General features: G+C 38.2%; 3 protein-coding genes and 1 pseudogene across 8 annotated transcripts in view; 2 read left to right on the top strand and 2 right to left on the bottom strand.

The window, feature by feature from the left end:
- The window catches only part of LOC131799884 (protein sidekick-1), a 28,801-nt gene extending 26,124 nt beyond the window's left edge, over positions 1-2,677 (top strand). For all 5 annotated transcript variants that reach the window (XM_066159482.1, XM_066159486.1, XM_066159485.1 and 2 more), the window contains one exon: positions 797-2,677. In XM_066159482.1, coding sequence (XP_066015579.1) covers positions 797-1,191 — 395 coding nt within the window. In that variant the 3' untranslated portion in view covers positions 1,192-2,677. The remainder of the gene's footprint in view (positions 1-796) is intronic.
- LOC136277215 (uncharacterized) overlaps positions 1,208-26,483 on the bottom strand; it is a 32,110-nt pseudogene continuing 6,834 nt past the window's right edge.
- On the bottom strand, positions 4,334-5,962 carry LOC131799865 (uncharacterized). The gene is made up of 4 exons (XM_066159370.1): positions 5,801-5,962; positions 5,594-5,711; positions 5,117-5,484; positions 4,334-4,483 (listed from the first exon to the last, which is right to left on the bottom strand). Exons 1-4 carry the CDS (start codon positions 5,960-5,962, stop codon positions 4,334-4,336), a joined length of 798 nt encoding a protein of 265 aa, XP_066015467.1.
- Positions 6,129-24,295, top strand: LOC131799864 (receptor-type tyrosine-protein phosphatase S-like). 2 transcript variants are annotated; one of them, XM_066159514.1, is made up of 18 exons: positions 6,129-6,189; positions 9,731-9,963; positions 10,673-10,986; positions 11,496-11,640; positions 13,797-14,110; positions 14,885-15,032; positions 15,559-15,864; positions 15,966-16,268; positions 16,529-16,831; positions 17,062-17,364; positions 17,599-17,901; positions 18,643-18,930; positions 19,331-19,633; positions 20,087-20,186; positions 20,642-20,951; positions 21,360-21,402; positions 21,815-22,081; positions 23,013-24,295. In XM_066159514.1, the coding sequence occupies exons 2-18, from the start codon at positions 9,903-9,905 to the stop codon at positions 23,405-23,407; spliced, it is 4,206 nt and encodes a 1,401-aa protein (XP_066015611.1). In that variant the 5' UTR covers positions 6,129-6,189; positions 9,731-9,902; the 3' UTR covers positions 23,408-24,295. The 2 variants fall into 2 exon arrangements, with proteins under 2 accessions (XP_066015611.1, XP_066015610.1); XM_066159513.1 differs by lacking the exon at positions 6,129-6,189 and adding an exon at positions 6,585-6,701.

Here is a 26,483-nt window from a genome sequence, read left to right as displayed (position 1 = left end):
GTAGCGAAGTCTTCAACTATCTATCACTTGGGTACACCAAACAGTCAACGTGGCGCTATATGAACTTGCTGTTCAAACATTGGTTCTTTTTCTTGTTGGATTGGTGGTCAATTGCAAATCACCCTACTTTTACCCGTTGCTCAAACAGTAATGCGGGACCCATTTGACGCGTGAAGTAAAACGACAAGATGATAGTGTTATGAGTAATAATTGTAAATGTAAAACTTCCAGTAATTTCCAGACTGCTGATTCATCCTGAATTGCATACCATAGAACTTTCCAGAAGATTTCATTAAGTCACGCATTTATTATGTAATACTTCTAAAACAGTTCTTATGTAAGCTTCTGGAATGTTCCAGAACACTTTGTAAATATGTATAAAGACTCACTTATGTAGTAGTAATAGTTGTTGTCGGAGCGACGAATGTTTTGAAAGTTATAGAGAGAGAGAGAGTCACTATTTTTCAAGTATTTTACTGCTTTTAGGAGTCGCTCCTTGTTAAGAACATTACTCGCTGTTTAAAAAAGTAGTTGAGTTTGTGAGATTTGAAGTGTTTTTCTGTCGGTTAGATTATACCGTAACACTAGCGCCCCCCCCCCCTTCTCTCTTCTTTTTCCTTTATTTAAATTTTTGGAACATTCTATGTCTTGTTTGTTATTTACTTGTGTATACCTTTCCAGATAAACAAAGGGACTTGTTCTATTACGTGCTGTTCATATCATACGGTCTACTTTAAGTGTAGTTTGTTTGAACTTGTAAATTGATAATAGTTTCCCTCTTTATCCTTTGAATTAGATAAACAAAGTAACTTTCCTGTTGCTGTCATCATTGTGCTCTGTGTTGTTTTTGTGTTATTGGCTGTCATTGGCCTACTGGTATGCAAGTGGAAGAACAGACGAGCTAGAATCGAACTAAATGACAAAACAAAGGAACTGAACAGAATCATCTGTGACGACATGGCTCCACCCAACTCTTCGTATGAACAACTTGCGTCTTCTCCAGGACCGTGTCTTCAACTCCACTCGATGTTTTCCGAAGGCCAGTCGCCTGCATTTCCTGATCTTCAAGGTTTGAAGTTTGAAAACAGAGCATATGATGGCCAAAGTGTGAGCTCTGAGAAAGAAATTGAGGAGAGTGACAAAGAAGAAGGGGAAGAAGTTGTTAATGACACAGGAAATAGTGTGTGTTGATTTGGTTCTATTCTTCTCACTGCTCTCGACCACCTTTACATTTACATTTAGCTTGAAGGACGCTGCCCCGGTTTGCACCTCTGCCCTGTTAGAAGTGAAACCCTAACACTCATTGTTCTGTTGTCTCTTTCTTTATTCTCCTGTACCACGCACGTTAATAGAACTGCAACTAGCTCAAATCTCTCAAGGAAAGTGTGGTTCACCGCTTATATACAATTTACACTTGACTAGCGAATCACGCTAAGCTATGCAGAGCGGAGTTCGCATACTAAATAGATACCTTCGCGATGTTTACGCTTTACAAAACGATTTTCCACTCTAAATTTCTTAGTCTTACGGTTAAGTTCGGGCAAAACAAAAAGAAGATTGACAATGTAAAAATTATAATAAACTTACTAACAGAATAAAAATCATAGTTGAGGAGATATCCTGATAGAAAATAGTCCTCGAGGACTGTTACATAACATCAGAATAAACAGAAAAAAGGGCGTACCCAATGTACCGCCCCTAAAAGAGCTACGTGCTATTCGTATAAAATTCAGTGCGGAAGATGAAAAGTACTAGTTGCTTACACCCTAAGATATCTCTAAGAAAAAGGGGTGTCGAACGTGCTACATTAAAATTTAAGGACTATCATCCTGACTGGGAATTCGACATGGATTTAGCCTAAAAACGAGAATATTAAAGAGGTCAAAGTATAAGGAAGGTTATTTCCAGGAAAATCCAGTTCGGGATCAATTTTTATAAGGTAAAGTCATTTTCTTAGTAATTAAACATCTTTTAGCAACATAACGGAAATATACCGATATCTAGTCGCAAATCGCAGTTTACACAAAAACATCTGTCTCCATGTCCCATAAGAAGGAAAAGGTGACCAAAATTCTACCAGTAAGATAGGACCGACCGCCAAAAGGAATAAGAAATGATCAACCGGCTTATTATAATGTTTACTGAATGGCTATGCTAATATATTATTTCCATTCATTTTCTAACGTCCATGTAAGAAACCCTTCAAGTGTTTTTAGACAAGATATATTTCTATTTTTATCGTTTAATAGCCCTCAACAGTAAACCAGAAATCGTAGTTGTAATAAACATTCAAAGAAGACTTTGATTACGTAATCACCTTGTTTTGATTTAAAGTCGAAAAAAATTTCTGTCTTGTTTCGTCGTCGAGTTTACGCCCCAATTTTCCTGTTGTACTATTGTTCACAATTTGAATTACCTACTTGGCTAACATTTCTGATAAACCTGTTTACAATTGTACACATGAACTATACCCTTATAGTGGTACGCCCCTAAAGTATCGAGTCAGTTGTAGTTAGGAGATCGACGGAGATAAATCAGAGTTTCTTAAGATTGTTCCAGTTACGTAACTTTGCAGTTTCTCTAAGCCCGTATAGACAAGATCAGACGTAAGTTCCAGCCTATTTTATTTAGTTTCCTTTTTCTTTTCGATTTCGCTTGTTTTGTAATTAGCCTCAGCCTACTTTTAATCTTGTACATTGCAATCTCCCCTTTTTAGGGCCTGTTTACATGGAGGTGGGGGTCCCCAGGTAGGTGAGGTAACCCGCCTAGCCGTGGTCGAGAAATAAACGCGTTTACATGCAATCTTACAACCCCGGGGTGCTGGGGTGAGGTTCCTTGAGGTTGTTGTTGCGCTTGCAATTAAGGAGTTCGAGCACAGGCGTCTCAAGTTCACATCTCGGAAAAGACGAAAGATTAATTCTCTGACACATGTATTTATTCATGAAAGCATCACGCGTTGTGTTACGCGCTGTTGGCTTTGCGAGGAACCGTTGACTTAATACGTTATACGGAATAGTTTGGGAAACCAAATATGGTCGATTTACAACGGTAAATATTCTGAAATGTGAACATTTTACACTCCTTGTGTGTCCGTTGCGGTTTCTGGTGATTTCTGCCATGAGACGGCCAGGAAATGTACGAAGATTTAAAACATATATGTTTCACTTTTGAGCTTTTTGCCATGAATGCAACCCCGGCTAGGCGGGTTACCCCACCTTGACACGTTTACGTGGCAAACTGTCACCCCGGCTGACAGGGTTACCCTACCTGGCAGACCGGGCAACCCGCCTAGGCGGGTCACCCCACCTATCATGAAAACGTGATCAAAATAAAATATGAAATTATATGGAAAGGCGGGTTACCCCACCTACCTGGGGTCCCCCACCTCCATGTAAACAGGCCCTTAGTTTTCACCGCACTTGTATGATAGTCAGACGATAACATTAAACGTTGTTGAATCAACTTGTGTTGTCGATTCCTACCAGTAGTTGACACTCCCCGAACTCCAATGCACAACACCCTGTGTCCGCTGCACTGGGTATGCGACGATAGTATTCCTTTCCCTCGTCCGTTTTTACTTTCATAAAAGGGCGCACATTGGCTACGTATACATGAATTCCCTCTTGTTTCAAATGAGAAATTAGTAAAGATTCCACGTAACCATCCTCGAAAAGTCGATAATCTTCAAATGACTTATTGGCGGCGAGTCCCTACTTATCGTAATCGGTGGAGTGCGAAATCAAATAATTAAAAATATCGTACAATCCAAACGGCGGCGACGCGTTAAAAATTGCTAACAGTCTTCAGGAATCAAAGGGCTCTTAGAGCCAGCTCATTCATGTTATGGCTTAAGTTTGTATTGATTTCTTGGACTTGTTAAATGTAGGTAAAGTTGAATTCGGTTTATGTGAACTTTCAAGACTTATGGAAAACATTTCTTTTATTTTTGGGCAGCTATGTGTTAAGAAAACTTGTGCATTCGTCGTGATGGGGATTGGAAAAAAAGGTTATGTGGGCTGGAGGTGGGATGGGCAGAGGTCATTAGGCAGACAGTGTCCTTTTTGTTGGTGTGCGTGTGTTTGTGGGGCGGAGAGTGGACTTCGTGGGCATATTCAGGCATCAAATGTTGCTCTAGCAGCCAAATATTAGTAACCCTCATCTTTCACGATCACTTGCATTATTGTGAAATATTCCTTTCCCGTTTCTCGGTATCTTTTTTTTTTAACAAAGCGGCCATTGCATTTGGTTTTTTACAAAGCGGCCGCAGTCGTTCTTAATAGAATTTCAGTCCTTCATCTAATCTGATTTTCACATATTATTATTTGCGTAGTCACTAAACAGATGAGAGATGAACCACCAGAAAAGTAAACAAATGGCCAGTCACGAAAGCAACGCTTCGCTTTCCCCTATTAAAATTCGCCGGTTCCTCGTGTAAGTCAATAATAATATAAGGCACATATGTGAAATCAGTGTGTGTACACCCCTGAACGTTGAAAACATATCAAGTCGAAGGAACAGTTTTGGTCTCGGTTCGCATTTTTTTCAACAAAATAAACACACAGCGCTTAAAAAGTGTTAAATATTCAATAGTAACATCTCATTTACATCTATATCTACTTTTATTAAGTTGGTAAAATCTGTACAGACATCACACCAAACAACTCGCGCGCAAAGTGAGAGGACTCTATATGAAGGCTTGAAATTATATTAAGAACGATTTTGTTCAAGAAACAGGCCAGGAATATTCCACAATAGTGCAAATAATCGTGGAAGCTGATCGCAGAAAAGCGATTGCGTGATGCTCAGTAAGTTGTAAGATGTAGTTTATCACATACCAGACGAAAAAACACTTCAAATTCTCAGTCTGCATTTTGTACCCACTCTGCAGTCTGCAGTCTACATTTTGTATCCGGTCTGCACTCTGCATTCTGCAGTCTGCAGTCAGCATTTTGTACTAACAGGTATCCGTGGCACCAATACAGTTTATTTTTCATTACAGTTATTCGCACAACACACACAATCGACCACAAAATACCTATGCGTGAGTTAATTCGACATTTTCGTTCTTTTCCGCATTAATACTCTTTCCTTTTGTAATAATGTAGACATCACTTACAATGTTTCGATTAATCCACCCATCTGAAAAAGTAACTCTTGCATGCATAGCGTGCCTATGTTTTAAATAAGTGAGAACAGTTTTTAACTTAATAGGAAAGTCAACTGCTATTCCTTCTCTAAGTTCATTTAAATAATACCACCAATATTGAGGTAGTTCTAGGCGAGAAAAATCGTCCTTTTTATACAAAATGCTAACTCCAGCGTGTGCTTTTTCACCTTTTCTTCTAATAACATATCTAACAATATCATGATCCACTCTCAACTCAGAGGAATAATTAACTTTGATTGCGTTCGACCTAAGGATAGATAGGATGCCTTGCAGAAACGAAGTTGACACACTCTGTACCCTTTCCACGGAGACAGGAGCTAAAGTATAAGGTCCTATGAAATTATTTATTAAAAGAAAGCATAAGCTTTGTGTGGAACCCAGGCCTAGTATGGACCCAAGCTGCGTGCAGGGATGATTATCTCTTACACTTCCCGAAAACAAACTTAATCTCGTACCTGATAAGTTGCCCACTCAAATGAGCTGAAGGTTCTCGTGTACTGGTCCGTGGAGGCCAATTCTTCCATTTCACGAGGTAGTCAAAGTCCTGAAATTGTTAAAAATACATTCAGATTGTTTATAAAAAAAACTTCAACTATAATATTTTGGTATCTTCTGTGTACGAACAATTCATACCTCATTCTTCGATCTTCTCTGGCCAATCAATCTCTCGACCAAGTAAAATTTAGATCTATTTTTATATTTTTTTGCTTTAAAATGTGCTTCGAAATCTACGGTGGAAAGAGTATTTAAAGCCTTGTCATCGACCAGATGCCCCCTTCGCAGACTCCGAGCCATGTTGACCGGAAACATGAAATCTGACCCCCAAGGTGCATGCGTAGTAATAATATTTGACGAAACCACTGACCGAATTCACGGCGGGAGTAAAATGTCCCTGAGTTATAAGACAACGGTCGAAATCTGAGTGTGCAGCCTTGACTTCGTCTCATGACAGGAATAACATTGATGGCAAAGCAAGCTTAAAACAGCAGAGAACGTCGGAAACTACAACGGTCACACAAGATGTAAGTAATTCTTGGGACGCCTTTGTTCACACGAATCTGCACTCGAACTATTGTAAGAATCGTCGCATCTAATGTCAGACAATTCGCCCTAGACAATTAGCCTCGAGTAAGTAATTCTTGGGACGCCTTTGTTCACATGAATCTGCACTCGAACTATCGCAAGAATCGTCGCATCGAATGTCAGACAATTCGCCCCCAGACAATTCGCCCTAGACAATTAGCCTCCAATTTCTGGACAATTCGCCGCTATTGTGAAAACACTGAAATTATTTTAGAATATATAGTTTTTGTCGCAAAGCAATTATTTCTCGAAGGAAAAAGAAAGCTCGACTACTCGAGTCAACCGAAACCAACCGAAACCAAAATAATTTGTCAAATGTCCCTGAGTTCTACGACAACGGTCGAAATCTGAGTGTGCAGCCTTGACTTCGCCTTATGACAGGAATAACAGTGATGGCAAAGCAAGCTTTAAACGGAAAAGAACGTCGGAAACTACAACGGTCACACAAGATGTAAGTAATTATTGAGACGCCTTTGTTCACACGAATCTGCACTCGAACTATTGTAAGAATCGTCGCATTGAATGTCAGACAATTCGCCCTAGACAATTAGCCTCCAGTTTCTGGACAATTCGCCGCCATTGTGAAAACGCTGAAATTATTTTATAATATGTAGTTTTTGTCGCAAAGCAATTATTTCTTGAAGGAAAAAGAAAGCTCGACTACTCGAGTCAACCGAAACCAAAATAATTTGTCAAATGTCCCTGAGTTATACGACAACGGTCGAAATCTGAGTGTACAGCCTTGACTTCGTCTCATGACAGGAATAACTTCGCCGTCATTTTGAAAACGCCGAAATTATTGTAGAAAATATAGTTTTTGTCACAAAGCAATTATTTCTTGAAGGAAAAAGAAAGCTCGACTACTCGAATTAACCGAAACCAAAATAATTTATCGATCGTCAATCGCGTACAGTAAGCAAAAAACTACAGTCGAGCGGTAATAATTTTCAAACCTTCTGGTCGTGTCATGAAATGGGTCGTTTCAGGATAATTCTGCTATATCGGGAAATGTGCCTTTCGATGGTGAAACGCGATCGCCATTATTAAGCCGGTGACACACATAGCGATTATATACGGCGATCGGCGAAGATCGCCAGGTGTGCCTGGTGCGGCGATTGCGATTTTCACCAATAGCCGCGATCAGCGTATAAAATCGCCGATATCTGGCATGTCAGATATCCGCGATTAAATTCGCCGGCATTCGCCAAGTCTGCCCGTTCCCGCGATTTTCTCCCCTTTCCACTGCCATTCGCCATTCTAGTTGGGCGATATTATCACATGACTATTCAAAATGGCGGAAGACATCGAAAATTGTTTCTGAACCGAAGAAGAAAAAGTCAATTTGATTACACTGTGGTTAGAAAAGCCATGCTTATTTGATGTAACGTCGAGCGACTACAGTAATCATCTCAAGAAGGACTTTGCGTTTCAATAAAGCCAGGTCTTCGACCATATTTTTCTATTGTCCCACTTTTCAAATCGCTTCCTGGAGCGCTTTAATTGCAAAATTATGGCAGCAGCCAACAACTATTTTTGCTTGCTGTCACCATTTTGTTTGTTTACATTGGTTCGCGCAAATTTTAAACCTCACCCAATGGAACCTGGTATCAAGACTGAAGTGATCGGCGAAAAAAAAAAACGCTAAGTGTGTCCGCAGCGATCTGAGGCGATCAAATTTGCCGCGATCGGCGTAGAAAATCGCTTGGTGTGTCGTCGGCTTTAGACGAGATCTAGGGTGAATCACTCTGCCCAGATCTTCCTCGATATTGCGATTACTTGCCACGCGAGAAAAAACACCCTCAGCAAGAAAGCAAAAAAAAATTAAGTTCAGCAAAGTTAGGAACAAGGAAGTTTAACAAAGTCGCGAATTTGTAAACAAGTAACCATATTTATTGATTTCAGCTAATGGACTATATAAATTAACTTGACTTTTTTATTTTATTATTTATTGAAATTGATCGTCCCATCATGAGGACAAAAACAAGTGGCACTTTTTTCACGAGGTCATCCTTTCTCACGAAGGCGTTCAGATTCAGTAATTGTGAAAACGGGTGACGGCACAATTTGAAGGTAGCATCCACGTACCACAATTTTGACCGGCTGAGGTCTTCTAACTAACTGACTGTCTGACGCAAAAATTAAGTAACGACGTCCACGTATCTGAAACGTAAATTGCATTTAACAGTATAAATATGCCATCACGGGCCTCACCTAAATCTTAATTTCAAGTCCTATTACGATTTTTTGTGATGGTAATTAATTTCCCATTGTTCAACTACCATAGTATTTTTTCAACCAACACGCCTAAGTCTTAGTCTCAAGTACAATTGCTATTTTTAATGGTAATTAATTTGTCATTTCTCAAAATGCTTACCTTTACATCTTCCCGAAATAAGTTATCCGGGATATGCTCCGTTTCTAACTCAAACTCCAAGTCTTTGGGGTCTTGTGGCCGTAACTGCTAGCGAAAGCGGTCAGCAGTTCGTTGTAGATTGTCTAGACGCGGCATGCTGGGGCAACTATCTTTCCAACTGGCGCAGGGTGGTTATGGCCATTCCTCCCCCGTCTCAAAACTATCTTCAGGTCGCTGTATTACGATGGCCTTACAACGGTTACCTTAGAAAAAAAAAGAGCAATAGTAAATTGGTCACCAGAATCTAATTGAATGGCTTAGGTCTCACGTAATACATAATTATTTATCACATGATTATCATAATTAAAAATTCATACTTTCCCATCTAAAAAATCTCACAAGGTCTTACAGTATAACTTCGAAAACGAGATAACTAGAAAGTATGAATATGATATAAATTCTAAAACGAGATAAAAGTATTTATTTCTTACCACTGGTTGCAAAGTGCATTGACAGTCTGTTGCTTTAACTCGCTGCCTCTTCTCGGTACTATTGTTCAAGATGCTGAACATCAGCAATACCTACTCCAACCCGCACAACAGTGCACAACAGTGCGGTATTCTTGTTGATAAATACCAATGAGGGAATCATTTGAGACTGTCAGCTAGCGCTAAAATTTGAGAATCGAGTAGAATCAGTACCGATATGAAGAGGGAAAAAAGCATTTTCTTTTATCATGCTGACTACCATGTTTAAGGGAAACAGCATCATAAGGCAAATTGTGTTAAGTCCACAATTTTAAGAAATTGCTTTCTTAAAATTGTGGACACAACACGGGTAACAACCTTTTGGCCAGTCTCTTATTTTTTTTTTATTTTTTTTTATTTTTTTTCCTTTTTTGGTCAGACTTACAGAGTATTAACTTTGGATTTTGAAATGCAAGCAAACGGCTTCTTAAGATTCGGGTTAAGATCTTGTCCAAACAAAGCTAACATTAGTGGTAAAAAATGTGCATAAGCCTTATTAATAGATGGTGCAAAGGTGAAATATACTAGAATTCATAGAGACAGCTTTATAACGTGCAAAGTATAAAGATCTCTTCGATATCTTTATTTCTATTTCCTTAGTAGCTATCAATCTGGTTTTCACATCGTCTGCTGGGAGTAGGAAAAAGATTTCCTGACATTGAACCACCTGGGGCAGTGCTATCATAAAAGAAACGAGAGAAGTGCACTCAGTTTGCCAGCTGCATCTCACGAAAAGAAGGCATCCTCTTGCCTCAAACAAGCCTTGGTTGAGATGCATCCGTATTTCCAATTAGTTTTCTTTTCCTTGCTGTTGCGAATTCCTCTGGCTTTAGGTAAGGACTGAATTTCATGCAATTTACCCTCATGCTTTTTATAAATTGTTGCCTTTTGCTAAATTCTTCTGTATTTTTTTTGGTCTCCTTGTTAAGTTCCACTTCATTTCTAAAGAACAGTTTTATCATCTCAGGGCCGTAGCCAGACTTCAGAACGAGGCGAGGCAAGTTTCGAGCACCAAAGGCGCGAGTCGCTAAGGGGGTATGGAGGCATGCCCCCCAGAATATTTTGAAATATAAAGGCTCAGAAATGTTCTTTTAAGCATTTCTGTGGCATTTTTCTTCAGAAAAGTCAATCTTTGGCCAAAATCAAGACGAGGCAATTGTTGTTTTTTTATCCTTTACGGTGGCCAATTTACGTTTTCTACTCAGTTGTTAACACTAAATTACCTACTAATTTTTAAGGTTAGATATACTGGATAAGAATACAAAGACTTGACCTAGGCTGAAATTCTTCGAGCTCTCTTACCTTTTCCCACTTACTTTCCAGCATTCATACCACTTATTTTTGTAAAAGATAATTTTTAACTTTCGCATATTCATTTTGTTCGAGAATATGTGGTCGAGTTCTTCTAGTTAAGATCCGCTGTTGTGACTCGGCGAGGAACCAGTACCTCCTTTTTAAGACCCTCTTCTCAAATCTAAGTGGACATGTGTTTGTGTGCTCGTCGTGTTTGTTTATTCTTCTTCTTGTAAATAATTTCCATAGGAGATTGTGTAGATTTGGGCCTTGGAATGGAAGATGGAGAAATTCCAAATGATAAAGTTACTGCTTCTTCTGAACAAAGCGTCAACACACCAGCCAAGAATGGTCGACTGAAATACACATCAGGATCATCATGGTGTGCAGGAACAGGTGACACTAACCCATATCTACAGATTGATCTACAGACAATTCATATTATCTGTGCTGTGTCCACTCAAGGGAATTCCAAAGCAGATCAGTGGGTGAAGGACTACAAACTACAGTTATCTCCAAATGGGACAGGTTGGAGGGACTACAAGGAAGGTGGACAAGTTAAGGTATGGACATAAACTGTAAGACTTGGCAGTTCAAAGAAATTATTTGAAATATGATATCACAGACTATACAGGCAGATGAGCAATATTGTATAGGTTTGATGATATCAAAAGTCCCAGCCTTAAAATAGGTGGTAATTAAAATGATTATTTTAGCAATCTATGTATGATGTATATTAAGTTGATATTCCAAGGGAATAACTTAATTAGCCCCTGGCCTTCATGCTGGACCTGGCTAGCTTTTGGCTGACATCTATTTGTCATATGACCACTTCCTTCAAGTTGTTTCTGTACGCTCTCTCCCACCCTGGGGCTTTCCTTGAGTACTCAGAGGCTCCTTAAGCTTGTTTTCTCATTTAAGAGGCCCAAACAAGTTAACTATCTCTTTTGGTCACTTTGTTGTACCAGGAGGGTGTGTTGGGGGGCTATTTGGTTATAGTATCCATGCCTTTTTTCATCTTTGGAAAAAGTATATTATAATGTTGAGGTATGACTGTATATTTCTCTCATAGGTGTTGAGGGGAAATAATGACAGAGACACGACTGTTAAACATGTCATTTATGGAGTGTCAACAAGATATCTTCGATTCCTGCCACAAACCCAGCAGGTTGGAGTGTGCATGAGAACAGAGGTGTTTGGAGTGCAACAAAAACGAGGTGAGTTTAAAATTTAATATATGACTAAGTATTGCCCTGTGTTGTAATGCATGTTTTGTACGTGCATTGCAATACTTATTACAGTATGTTCAATATTATGCAGTAAAATGTAAAACAATATGTATAGTTAATCACATGATTTTGAGTGCAATTTGGAATAAATAGGCATGGGTAAATTTTTTCAAAGACTAACAAAATTGCATAAGCCTGTAGGCTGAGAGCAATTTGTGGTCTCTGAAAAACGCTACAAGACTTGTTTGATCAAAATTGCACAAGAAAACTCATGTGAATACGTATTAATAATATACATGAAAAAATACGACATAGCTTATCATAATTATGCAGAAGCAAAGTGCACGCATTAAGTGCAAAAATAATTTATTCAAACCCTGCAAGTGACATTGTGCATTTGGTCAAAACAACGGTTTACAATCAAGACAATAATATACAGTGACATTTTCACATCTTTAAGGCCCAAAAAAGTCCAGCTAAGTCCAGTTCAAGGAATTGTTCAGTCTATTTTGTTATTTCTTTGCACTGAATTAACCCTCTACTGCATTGAATTACCTGAAAACTGCATTTATCTTAAGCAATCAGAACTGAGTAATTTTTCATGTATCTGTTTAACCCTTTCAAGATCAGTGTGCACATTATCCATACTGTTCTCTATGCATTTTCTGAGGTGCTGACATTGTCAGTTTGTCTAACAATCAAGAGCTTTTTTAGTTGGTGATCATTTCCTTCGTTCCCAGGACCTTAATGTTTGATTCAGGGGTGATAATGTAAGGAGAAATGCAATGCTAGTCTCTCTTAGAGAGTCAAAGGGTTAAAAATGCTCAAGGTTCTGTTTAGTATGTAAATCTTCTTTTTATTTTATAAATTATCTATAAATTGAAACTACATATATGTGAGTAGAGGCATAAGTGATTGTTTTCATATTATAACTTAGAGAAACTAAGTTATAATATGGTCCAGGTCCTTAAGAAATTATTTTATTAATTATTTCACGATAATTGATATGTAAAATGATGTATGATGTCAAGAATGATGCCGTGTTATGCCATTTTACAATAATTGGTTCGATAGAACAGGCAAAATAAACAATGGTGTTACATTGTAGTACAGGTCGAAATTCTACTGGGGAGTGCAGTGAAAAGTTGTGAATGCTAATTGATCTAAACTTTGGTTTGTTTACATCATTAAAGCTTAAATATTTGAGCAACAATGTTCAATCACACAATGGGTTACTCTTGTGCAAATCGGGCCTGCTGGGTAATTTTAGTGAAGTTGTGTCATGTGATGGCAGTTTATACACATTCGCTGCTGGTGCCTCGTCTTCAAGAATCTTAACCTCTACTAAGCAACAAGAATAATGGACTGGAAGAAACTAACTTTCGTGTGAAAATGTAATTTTTTATGTTATAAAGAACACCTGAATATATTTAGTTAAGCTGCTTTCATCTTTAACAAATGCCTAGTAAATAGGTAATAAGTGCGATTGTCAAATAATGCCATAAGTTACTTTTAAAAATAGGAACAAACTACTTTAAAAAATGTAATACAATCATTTTTTTCACAAAGTAGTCACTTTGGAAGTGCATTGTAATGTTTCAACTGCATACAGTCTTTTTCAGATGATAAGGTAGACTGAGTATCTGCTCATTAGAAACTTTCTGCTTAGCTGTAATTGGATAGAATCTCACACCTTGATTGGCGCATTTTGTCGAAACATTCCCTCGGTGGTCGGCTGTCATTGCTCCCCTGCTGTTGTTTGTCTTGAGTATTGGCATCCCAGCTTCTAGGATTTCTATTCCACTGTCCCTGTTGATGTTGTCATGTCTTATGTTGACTTATAGGACATTTTTAAGACGCAAAATAATAGTTCCATAATTAATCCCTTAATAGACCATAGCCTCATACACACTAACAAAACATTTTGTGTGTGTACATGATGGTCATTCAATTAATAAATGCAGGGTATTTAGAGGTAAACCACAGGCTCCCTTTGGAGGAAACCATGAACATAAAGAAATAACCTCTATTTAAGTTGAGGTAAACTGATTCACAGAGGTTACATATAATTGATCACTTGAATTGTCTTGTATGGTTTCTGTCAAAATGTGAAAGCTGCATGTTTTTAAATTATTATTTTGTAGTTTGCAATATGGAGGCCATTGGTCTGGCCACTGGTGGTGCAATTCCAGACAGCAGCTTCAACGCCTCATCACATTTCGATTGTAGATATCAACCTTCTTATGCCCGACTGAATGGAAGTAATCGAGGTTGGGCACCCGAGACTACGACCAATCCTGCTGACTTCTTACAAGTTGACCTGCTGTATGAGTATATTATCTGTGCTGTAGCTACCCAAGGAGCTAATGGTATCGATGAGTGGACAAAAAAATACAAGATCCAGTTATCATTGAATGGTATCACGTTTTTCACCTATAAAGAAAACAATATTGACAAGGTAGGTTTACATAAAGATCATGCATATGTTTGTATATATTAAAAATGCCAACCAGGCACACTCAATCAATTGTTTTGAGTCATAGTAAATAGAGGCGTTCAGCTTATTAACATTCAGATTTAATTCTCTTTCTATGAACAGTTTTCAGGACTCTTTTTTATTGATGTACAAGTGCACACAACTCTATCAGAGTGACAAATTTAATTGCGCCATCACATGACAAATAATGCTTTCAAACTAATACTAGAACATGCATTGTTCTTTCGTGTAAAAACAAAACTGTGTGTGGATGGTACATACATGTAAAGACAATTCACTTCCAAGATTGTATAGATGTTAAGAAGTCCAAGTCATCCGGAGTTGTCAACCACTACATCTTAATTTAACAATGCAACTTACCTGTTTTCTCAAAAATCCAGGAGAAATTTAAAAACATTTGATGTGGAATATTACCTATAGTTACGACATGATATGAACACCAACTTTTCCTTTGAGTGTGTATTACATAAACCTCCTCCCTGAATAGTTTCAGCAGAAATACTATTTCAACTTCTGATACACAGTCACATAATTTTTTTAGTAGTTTTCTAACAAAAGGGCATTAGGCATTAGAGACATGTACTTATTCGGAAAGTCTTTGTTCATTCATTTCATTACTTCCCACTTGGAAGTTAAAGTTCATAGAAGAGCCGATACTTTTTGTAATAAACGATGCAGTAGATTAATTAAGAAAATTTTCATACAATGATGTTGCATTCTGTGCAAAAATTGCAGGTCTTTCCAGGAAACTCAAATCAAAGAGACATCATAAGAAACAATCTACGGGAATTTGCGAGTGGAAAGTTTATTCGTTTTCAGCCGACAACCTATCATCGTTTCAAGGCTCTGATGGTGGAAGTTTATGGAATTCTTCTCACTAAAGGTATTTACTTGCTTTGCTGCGACAAAATTTAAGTCACAATAACTAATTATTTATGAAAGCCTAAGGAGCTAAGGAGCTAAAGGCAATGGATGAAGAGTATTCTCCAATACAGACTAATTGATCCTTGACCAAGGGAGAATGGTTGTAACAGTTTAAAAGCTGACCAATGGAGATTTAATTCCTGTTGATCTTTAAATATCTCATTTACTACGCTGAGATCCTTTGCCAAACAAAGCTGTGTTTAGAGTTATTGTTGATCATGCTCCTTATGATATACTGGGATTCTAGCATTGAAGATTCTGGAACCCAGAAGGTGTCCATGGGAACGTAATCGTCTCGTGCTGTGTGGATCATCTTCACACTCAGGTTATAAAGAATGTATATCTAATGCATATACACAGTCCCTACTCCTGATGACCCCCCAGACTGGAACATCCAATGCTTTTTCTATCATGGCATATTTACATACACATAAATCAGCAATCAGCTGAAAATTAAAACACACAACTGATGTTGTTTATTTCAGTTCCATCGCAACCTCCGGCAGCCTTCAATTTGACTGCAAGCTCTCCTACTAGCATTGCAGCTTCCTGGCAATTACCACCAGTACTGGCGAGACATGGAAGAAGCATTACAGGGTTTAAACTGTTCTATAAAGGAAAAAGCTCAGCAGGGTTAACAACCACCTTGCCTATCAACAGCGGATCAACACTAAGTCAAAATGTCGTGGGACTTGATAAGTACACAGAATATGAATTTCAAATCTTGGCTTTTACATCTGATGGGGACGGTCCAAAGACCCCTGTTAAGGTGGAGAGAACCAAAGAAGATGGTATGTGATAAATCAAAGTAAAAAGATACAAAATTTGGCCGATCAAAGAACATGATCGTTCATACAATTAATCCTGATGACTGTTATTTCCCACATTGCAGTTCCTTCGGGATCACCTGGTAACTTCACTGTGACTGCAAGCTCTTCGACTAGTGTAACAGCATTCTGGCAATTACCATCAGCAGACTCCAGAAATGGAATCATCATAGGATTTAAATTGTTCTACAAAAGAAAAAGCTCCGGAGAACCAGCAACCATAATAACTATCAACAATGGAACAACCAGTGCTGAAGATATCACTGGACTTGTGAAGTACACGGAATATGAACTTCAAGTATTGGCCTTTACTTTTGTTGGTGATGGACCAAAGAGTTCTTCAAGGATTGAAAGAACAAAAGAAGATGGTTAGAGATTAATGAGTATTTAACCTCTTATATACACTCGGAATTTCCTCTTTGCAGAGAGCTTTTTTATGGATATAGATATAAAAAAGAAAAATAGTTCTGATGCTGTGGAAGAAGCCCTCACTGGCATTTTTTTTTTCCATTGAAGATATTTAGATCTCATGACCTTTTGCTTGGATCGAGTATGTTTAGCTATCTTCGGCTTTCTTAAATGTTACTTATAATGCCTAGCACAATTTAATTTTAAGATTTTATTGCAGTTCCATCGAAACCTCCAAACAATTTTACCGTGGACGTAATCTCTTCTACCAGTATTAAAACATCCTGGCAGTTACCACCAGAGGACTCCAGAAATGGAGTTGTCCGAGGATTTAAATTGTATTACAAAAAGAGAGGCTCCACCGGGTTACAAAACACTTTAACTATTGGAAATGAAACGATTCGGACCAAAGATGTTATTGGACTAGACAAGTACACACAGTATGAATTTCAAGTGCTGGCCTTCACTTCTGTTGGTGATGGAGCAAAGAGTTCAGCAAAAGTCGCAAGAACGAAGGAAGATGGTAAGAAATAGGAGCTAATAAGGACGGGCTTTGGTTACCAGGGTGTCTGATGATACTTAAATTTATTTGCACACTTAGCTACAAAAATTATTTCTGGTTACATTGCCTTGCCATTTCCTTCAGCATAACAGTGGAGTTTATCTTATAAACACCAAAGATGTAATCTTTATCATAAAGGCTTTACTTTCGAAAAAAAACGTAAAGTTATCGAGGCAGCTTTTTAATTTCAGTTCCCTCCCAGCCTCCAAGAAACTTCAGTGTGACCGTAAGCTCGTCCACGAGTGTTACAGCATCCTGGAAGCTACCTTCAGTTCAATCCAGGCATGGAATTGTCCTAGGATTCAAATTGTACTACAAAAAGACAGGCTCCAGCGGGTTACCAAACACTTTAACCATTAGGAATGAGTCGATTGGTACAGTAGATGTCACTGGATTAGACAAGTACACAGAATATGAATTCCAAGTGTTGGCCTTTACTTCAGCTGGTGATGGACCAAAGAGTTCGGCTGAAGTCGCGAGAACGAAGGAGGACGGTAAGAAATGTAAACTAATAAGGATTTAGCTATAAAAGTAATCCTATCTTCAATGTTTACCTTGCTAACGTTATCCACAACACTTATGTCACTAGAATAACCAACTTTAACATAACATTGGAGCTAAATTTTTTTTTCTGATGAATTACCAGTAATGATAATATTGCACGAAGAATCATAATTTGTGGTGTGAATCTAATTAGGTTACATAAGGACTTCTTCGTTTAACTGCAGTTCCTTCGAAAGCCCCAAGTAACTTCTCAGTGACGGCGAGCAACTCTACCAGTATCACAGCATCTTGGCAGTTACCACCAGCAGACTCCAGAAATGGAGTCATCACAGGATTCAAATTATTCTTTAAAAAGAGAGGCTCGGCAGGATTACAGGCCGCCTTAACTATGAGCAACCGACAAATTCGTTTTAAACATGTGACTGGGCTTGAGAAATACTCCGAATATGAATTTCAAGTGTTAGCGTTCACTTCTACGGGTGATGGACCAAGGAGTGCTGTTGCTGTCGAGAGGACAATGGAAGATGGTAGGATTATTCCTCTTGTTTATTGGTCTTAACAAATTTCACGTTGTCTTTTAATAACATTTCAAAATTGTAGAATAGGTTCCAGTGAGGCCTTAAACTACTGTAAAAATTATAAACAAATGAATAGCAAGTCTCCGAGTCTTTGAAAACGGATCTCTTTGGATGCCTTTTTTTTTTGACAGATCACCTTTAAATGCTTCTTGTAGTTTCAGTAGTTTTAGATTCAGGTTTTTGTCGACTTCATGGCACATAGCTAAGAATAAGAAGAAACGCCATATATCCTCTAATCTTACGAGGGTAGTATTTCATGATATGGGTGTACAGAGCGAGGCTAAAATCCATTTAAGGCCTTTTTTTCTTAACTTTTTTAATTGTGTTTCCTATTTGATTGATTCACAGGAGAAACTAAGTCTATCACCAAAATATAGCAGACGAAATATTGCTCTGTTTGGTCTCATTGATGTCAGATCTTCGAAATTGAAATATTTTTTTTTGCGTCATAGTTGAAGGAAATGCAAGGTGATGAGGAAAATGAGCGTTATGATGCATGCAAATAAACTCTTATTACTTCCCATACTTATTTTGGATCAATATCAGTATCTGGGCAACTGCCCACCTACCCCTCCCCTAACTCAACAACAGTCAATTGACAAAAAAGTTAAGCTTAATGTTGGGTTAGGGGAGGGGTAGGTGGGCAGTTGCCCAGATACTGATATTGATCCCTAATTTTTTTCTTAATAGTGCCGAGCGCTCCTCTTTCGTTTGCCTATAAGGAAGTTGCCCCAAATAAGATGCATGGTCCAAGATTAAACTTGACTTGGAGCAAGCCAGCAGAAGCTAATGGAATCATTAGAAATTACACTCTGTCCTATGCAAACAAAGATGGTGAAACAAAGCGAAGTGTTGGAGGAGACGTGTTCAGTTACTTGGTAGATGTCCTGGGCGGAGTTACTTATCATTTCTATATCACAGCTGTAACTATCAAACCGGGACAGTATGCCTCTTTTTCTGTGAAAACCAAAGAGTACGGTATGTTCAGCATCAGGGAAAAAGTAATAATTTTGTTAATGCTCAATACATGAATTTTGTTAGTGATCAAGCATCATAGTGGAATCTTATATAGAAAGAAGTTAAACATAATATTTGGACTGTCCAAAATTGAAAGATTTGTGAAATGAAATGAAGCTACTGAGAGCGTTCAAATTGTTCTGGCTTTAGCAATGTGAAGAGATTGCTGTGTGAAATAGTGGTAGAAAGATAAACATTTGAAGCTTGTACATTGGTTGAAGAACGATTTCAAACGTTTTTATGCGCGCCAAAGAAAACAATGATCCGTTTGTGCACCGATATTGGAATACTAGCTCATTTTCAATTCTGGTTTCAATCTGTACTTGCTTGCTAAGTGTTTTTTTTTCTCTCTCTTTACTAGAGCCCAGCCGTGGACCAGAAAATGTATTGTCTATCGAAATTGGGCGCACAGAATATCAAATAACCTGGGATGTTTTGCCCAGAGAGGTTGCAAATGGGTTCATTAAAATATATCAAGTGAGACTTCTGTTGAAAGAAAGTTGCTCCTCGGTTGACGCTTCGTTTAATTCGACATTTAACACAACTAAAACAGAGATGCTGTTGTCCAGTCTCTCAATCTGCTCAAGGTATGAAGTGTCGGTTAGAGCCTTCACCGTAGCGGGACCTGGGCCTTACAGCGAGCCTTTAGTGATCCAGACTTTAGGTGAGTGAAAGAAGCAAAATATTTTGATGTTAAATACGATTGTTTTCTAGAAAGTCTCATTTTTGCCTTATTTTCCTCTTGCAGAGTGTGCTTCGCAGCACATATTACAACATTAACTAAGTTTTGTCCTTTGGCAGAAAATAATGGATTCTACATCAAAGAGGAAAAGAGTGAAGAAATGCTTGAAATTCACATTAAATGTTGAAACGAGGAGCGACTTAAATTTCGTACTTTTGTGTCTACAGAGTGCTATTTCAATTGCTTGATTCTATCTGCTTCTGGCAGAAACATTTTTGTTCGCTCTGGTTAATTGGACTTATTGAGCGCATTCTAAATCCCACGTGATAGATTTCATGTATAGTAATGGTCACTCCATAGAAACTGATTACTTTGTCCAAGAAATTCTTCATGCATGAATCTCCTCTCCAATGGACGTTTCGTTTCCTTTCCCAGATGAAGTTTGGTCTCATAAAAAGCTTTCCCCAGCAGAATTCTCTAGTGACGGAGGAATCACAGCAAAAGTAACACTCCCAAATTTTATGGGAAATGCAAGGTATGTTGAGCAAGTTTTAGTTCTCTCTTTCAACAAATGCTCGAAATCTTGGATACTTACTAAATCTCAGGAAAGCTTTTTAAGGCTGGTTCTCAACTGTGTTTAATCTCCAATAGCGTTAGCCGATGAACCCCAACCATAAAGAAAAAATTCATCAACACTAAGTATAAGCTCTATGTAAATTATCGTAGCTTTTGGATGCCGCAGTCATAGTAGCTCACATAATTTTAAAGACTTGTATGAGTGTTCTCCTTATAATCTTCTTAATAACCTCCAATTGATTTGTAATATTTTCTGCAGTTAATAGCCTAATAGTTCGTGTTTGTCTCATTCTGTGTTTTTAAAAATTAGAAGATTCTTGGCATCAATTATATATGTAATTTCGGATTTTCAGTGAAACCAATTTTGAGCTCTTCTTAATACGACAGCTTAAAAAAAGAATTTTGGTATTACAGTTTTTTTCAAGTCATCGTGATTACATATCGCTCTGGCTACAACGGTGTCGTAAACCCAGCAGCAGATTTTACAACACAAGAACTGATGACTTATGAAGAAGCTCACAAATCTCCAGTGCCTGCAGCCTATGTCACTTTCCAGTTTGGAGGAAATGATTTTAACAATCACCAAGAATTTACTGTAGGAGATGGAGTCCAATCAAACAGTAAAATAAGGGACAAGAGAAGTAATGGCGAGGAGTATTTTTACAACAAACCATTGCACCCAAATACGAATTACAGAGTGTTTCTCAGAGCTTTTATCACAGAGGTATTTTGATCAACTGCTTTGTCTCCTTCCAAGATGAATGGCGTATTTGTTACCTCAAGGCGCAATCTATTTTGAATGTAGTAGTTTACTTCTTGCTGCTTCTATTCCAGATTACGTCTTTGTCATACCCCCCCTCCCACCCAAGTTCCCAAGTTTCCTAGTCCCTAAGTTGTAAATCACCATGCGAATTACTATTTATAATTAGGGAAGAACGTCTTTGAAAATAGAGCGCTTTTCGATTGAATGTCGTAAAACAAAATCCAAAGCAATCACAACGGCCAATCAGAAGAAAGAAAAATAGCTTGAGTGTCAAGAGAGGTCAAATTCAATACGACCTGCCTAATGCTCGGGAAAACACTAGCGGCCACGTCGATTGCTTTTTGACATTTTTATGGGCTGTCTTTGCAGACGCTATACACCTCAAGCAGTTTCATAGCGCTGAAAACTAAAGGTACCGTTCCATTTTGTGTTTATTTATTCTAGTGGTTCTGTGGCTTTCACTATTAATGATATTTAACAGTTTCGTAAGTAAAGGAAATCAGGTATGATGTTAAATTGATAGAATAAGAGAGATGATATCTTTTTAGCTCGGTAAAGAATAGAGAAGGATGTTTTTCGTCTTGTCACGAGCGTGGGACAAAGAAAATATTCTGAGTCCCCATGAGCAATCGATTCCTCAGACTCAGAATTTTCAATGATAGCCTAAGTATGTAAAATCAACCTTTTCCTTCGTGGCAGTGAGGATGTACGAAACGTCTGTAGCTTGCTCGTGTAACCTTAAAGAACCTTCCTTGGTGTCAGAGTATTGCTGTTTTAGGTGTTTTGAATTGAAAACGGGATGCTTTATAATATAATCATGGCAGATAAGCCAGTGATCAAGGAACTACCAGAAAAGACAACCATAATTGTTGGTGAAAAGGCAGAGTTGACGTGTGAGGCCAGCGGAGATCCACAACCTTCTGTTACGTGGAGTAAAGATGGAGACATCAGTATACCACGGGCCAACTTTAACAACGATGGCAAGGTACTTGTTATCCGAGACGTGATACATCGTGATAGCGGTGTCTATGAATGTACAGCATCGAACAGTTTTGGAGCGAGCCATTCAGCTACAACTTTGATAGTGGCTGGTAAGTTAGAAAATTAAAAACTGTTTTTGAGCCTAGTGTAGCGAAGTCTTCACCTATCTATCACTTTGGTACACCAAATAGTCAACTTGGGGCTATATGAACTTGCTGTTCAAACATTGGTTCTTTTTCTTGTTGGATTGGTGGTCAATTGCAAATCACCCTACTTTCACCCGTTGCTCAAACAGTAATGCGGGACCCATTTGACGCGTGAAGTAAAACGGCAAGATGATAGTGTTATGAGTAATTATTGCAAATGTAAAACTTCCAGAAATTTCCAGACTGCTGATTCATGCTGAATTGCATACCATAGAACTTTCCAGAAGATTTTATTAAGTCACGCATTTATTATGTAATACTTCTAAAACAGTTCTTATGTAAGCTTCTGGAATGTTCCAGAACACTTTGTAAATATATATAAAGACTCACTTATGTAGTAGTAATAGTTGTTGTCGGAGCGACGAATGTTTTGAAAGTTATACAGAGAGAGTCACTGTAGAGGGCCGCTTATTTCAAGGAACTTTGGAGACAGCAGTGAAATTGTGTCAGTGGTGAGCTAGGATATAGACTTTGGTGGGCTTATTAAGTTTATTAGCGATAGGTATTTTACTGCTTTTAGGAGTCGCTCCTTGTTAAGAACATTACCCGCTGTTTAAAAAAGGAGTTGAGTTTGTGGGATTTGAAGTGTTTTTCTGTCGGTTAGATTATACCGTAACACTAGCCCCCCCCCCCCCCCCCCTTCTCTCTTCTTTTTCCTTTATTTAAATTTTTGGAACATTCTATGTCTTGTTTGTTATTTACTTGTGTGTACCTTTCCAGATAAACAAAGGGACTTGTTCTATTACGTGCTGTTCATATCATACGGTTTACTCTAAGTGTAGTTTGTTTGAACTTGTAAATTGATAGTAGTTTCCCTCTTTATCCTTTGAATTAGATAAACAAAGTAACTTTCCTGTTGCTGTCATCATTGTGCTCTGTGGTGTTTTTGTGCTATTGGCTGTCATTGGCGTACTGGTATGCAAGTGGAAGAACAGACGAGCTAGAATCGAACTAAATGACAAAACAAAGGAACTGAACAGAATCATCTGTGACGACATGGGTCCATCCAACTCTTCGTATGAACAACTTGCGTCTTCTCCAGGACCGTGTCTTCAACTCCACTCGATGTTTTCCGAAGGACAATCGCCTGCATTTCCTGATCTTCAAGGTTTGAAGTTTGAAAACAGAGCATATGATGGCCAAAGTGTGAGCTCTGAGAAAGAAATTGAGGAGAGTGACAAAGAAGAAGGGGAGGAAATTGTTACTGACATAGGAAATAGTGTGTGTTGATTTGGTTCTATTCTTCTCACTGCTCTCGACCACCTTTACATTTACATTTAGCTTGAAGGACACTGCCCCGGTTTGCACCTCTGCCCTGTTAGAAGTGAAACCCTAACACTCGTTGTTTTGTTGTCTCTTTCTTCATTCTCTCTTACTACACAAGATTGGCAATATAAAAATTATAACAAACTTACTAACAGAATTAAAGTCATAGTTGAGGAGATATCCTGAGAGAAAATAGTCCTCGAAGACTGTTACATAACAGCAGAAAAAACAGAAAATTCGGAGAAGAAAGGGTGTACTCAAGGAACGGCCCCTAAAAGAGCTACGTGCTATTCGTATAAATTACCTGTTTATAAGTTCAGTGCGGAAGATGAAAAGTACTTAACGTTTACAACTTAAGGCATCTCTAAGAAAAAGGGGAGTCAAACATGCTAAATTAAAATTTAAGGACTATTTTCCTGATTGGGAATTCGACATGGATCTAGCTTAAAAACGAGAATATTAAAGAGGTAAAAGTATAAGGAGGGTTATTTCCAGGAAATTCCAGTTCGGAATCCATTTTTATAAGGTAAAGTCATTTTTTTAGTAATTAAACATCTTTTAGCAACATAATGGAAATATACCGATATCTAGCCGCTAATCGCAGGTTGCACAAGAACATTTGTCTCCATATCAAATTCACGATCATAAGAAGGAAAAGGTGACCAAAATTCTTCCTGTGAGATAAGACCGCCAAAAGGAGTAAGAAGTAATCAACTGGCTTATTATAATGTTTACTGAATGGCTTATGCTAATATATTATTTCCATTCATTTTCCAACACCAATATAGGAAACCCTTAAAATGTTTTAGATTAGATATATTTCGATTGTTATCGTTTAACAGCCCTCAACAATAAAATTTGAATTACCTACTTGGCTAGCATTCCTGATAAACCAGTCTACAATTGCACACATGAACTATGGCCAGTCACGAAAGCAACGCTTCGCTTTTCCCTATAAAAATTCGCTGGTTCCGCATGAAAGCAAATAATAATATAAGACACATTTGAGAAAATCAGTGTGTGTACACCTCTGAACGTTAAAACTATATCAAGTCGAAGGAACAGTTTTGGTCTTGGTTCGCATTTTTTTCAACAAAATGAACACATATCGGTTGAAAAGATGAAACATTTGGACCACATGCAAAGCAGTCACTTGTTTCTCGAATATTGCGCGTGTTAAATATTCGATAGAGGCATCTCATTTACATCTACATCTTCTTTTATTAAGTTGGTAAATTCTGTACAGAGATCACACCAATCAACTCGCGCGCAAAGTGAGAATACTATGTGAAGGCTTGAAATTATATTAAGAATGATAGTGACCAAGAAACGGGCAACCGTGCAATTATAGTGCAAATAATCGTGAAAGATGATCGCGGAAAAGCGATTGCGTGACGCTCGGTAAGTTGTAAGAAAACATGCCATCACGTATCAGACGAAAAAAAAAAAGTAAAAATTCTCAGTCTGCATTTTTTATTTAGTCGACATTTTGTACCCGATCTGCAGTCTGCATTTTGTATCGACCGGATTGATATTGCTGTTTTTGTTCGAGCGAGCCTCAAGTCCGGACCGAATTATTGGGGCTTGAAAAAATAATATAGTGAGACTATCTTGGCCGCTATTATTGATGTGCGGACTGTATGTTGAAGAACTCCCCAGGACAAGCACAATGATAGAGCAACGATTACTTTATACCAACTGAAGACGAACGCAAATGCGCGGCTTAACAATATGGCTGCCTCTGGTACCCTTCTGCGTGGTCACAACGTGTGTTGAAATGAACATTTCGGCTTCTCGACTCAACTTGCATTTTTAGAAGTTCGGGAAGGGATTTGAGGTTATTATTTTTATTAAACCATACAAATTTTATTTCTTTCCACGTGAGTTTCTGAGCTTCATCGAAATTCATTTTGACTTTTTGAATTTTGACTAAGTGGTCCACAACTTCCGTCAAAGGAATACAACTTCCTTCCACGGAATACAACTTCCGTCCACGAAATACAACTTCCGTCAACATCTGCTTCACTGCAATACCTCACTCATTGCTTTCAGCATGAATGAGCTAAAAACAGTATAAATTCTTAGTCTGTATTATGTACCCAGTTTGCAGTCTGCATTTTGTACCCGATCTGCAGTCTGCAGTCTGCACTTTGTACTGACCGGATTTGTATTGCTGTTTTTGTTCGAACGAGCCTCAAGTCCGAACTGAAATATTGGAGCTCGAAAAAAAAAATTTAGTGAGGCTATCTTGGCCGCTATGATTGATGTGTGAACTGTATGTTGAAGAGTTCCCGAGGACAAGCACAATGATAGAGCAATGATTACTTTATATCAACTGAAGACGAACGCAAATGCGTGTCTTACCGATATGATTACCTTTGATGCTCTTCTGCGTGGTCACAGCGTGTGTTGAAATGAGCCCGCTACGGGTCCCTTTAGTGTGAACATTTCGGCTTCTCGACTCAAGTTGCATTTTTAGAAGTTCGGAAATGTGATTGAGGTTACTATTTTTATTAAACCTTAAAAACATTTTATTTCTTTCCACGTGAGTTTCTGAGCTTCATCGAAATTAATTTTGACTTTCACTAAGTGGGGAAGGTTAGCATGCGAGACTACTTCCGTTCACGGTCCACAATTCAACTTCCGTCTACGGTCAACAACTTCCGTCATCACCAGCGTCACCACAACACTTCATTCATTGATTTCAGCATGAATTAGCTAAAAATGGATTGGGAATTAGCATATCCTGAATTATTACTTCTTCTAAAGCAGTGGCGTCGTTTTTTTCGAAATTTGGGTCCACTGGCAGAACGATTTTTATGACTGCAGAGGCGATTTCCACTAACGAGGTTTTCAAGAATCCGCTCGCTGAAAACCCCGCTCTTGTAGATATTATTTAAGCTCTGCCACACTCATTGCGTCTAAATCGGCTTTACTTTTGTGATCTGCTATTCTTAAGTTTAACTACTCTTAAAGGTCGACCTGAGTTTCGCAGAATTTCTCACTTGCGTTACTGAAGTTTAAAAAAATCGGTACGTTT

This window comes from Pocillopora verrucosa, chromosome 12 (genome assembly GCF_036669915.1).
Source record: "Pocillopora verrucosa isolate sample1 chromosome 12, ASM3666991v2, whole genome shotgun sequence".
Taxonomy (NCBI): Eukaryota; Metazoa; Cnidaria; class Anthozoa; order Scleractinia; family Pocilloporidae; genus Pocillopora; species Pocillopora verrucosa.
This window is presented reverse-complemented; position numbering and strand designations above follow the sequence as displayed.

Bases quoted from the DNA above. Each gene is read 5' to 3' on its own strand.
- LOC131799865 (XM_066159370.1), bottom strand. From the start codon at position 5,962: ATGGCTCGGAGTCTGCGAAGGGGGCATCTGGTCGATGACAAGGCTTTA. The intron at 5,712-5,800 runs GTATGAATTGTT...TAACAATTTCAG, and splicing joins AGAGAAGATCGAAGAATGAG to GACTTTGACTACCTCGTGAA. The intron at 4,484-5,116 runs GTAAGTGATGTC...TTCAACGTTCAG, and splicing joins GGTGGATTAATCGAAACATT to GGGTGTACACACACTGATTT.
- LOC131799864 (XM_066159514.1), top strand. From the start codon at position 9,903: ATGCATCCGTATTTCCAATTAGTTTTCTTTTCCTTGCTGTTGCGAATT. The intron at 11,641-13,796 runs GTGAGTTTAAAA...ATTATTTTGTAG, and splicing joins TGGAGTGCAACAAAAACGAG to TTTGCAATATGGAGGCCATT. The intron at 14,111-14,884 runs GTAGGTTTACAT...CAAAAATTGCAG, and splicing joins AAGAAAACAATATTGACAAG to GTCTTTCCAGGAAACTCAAA.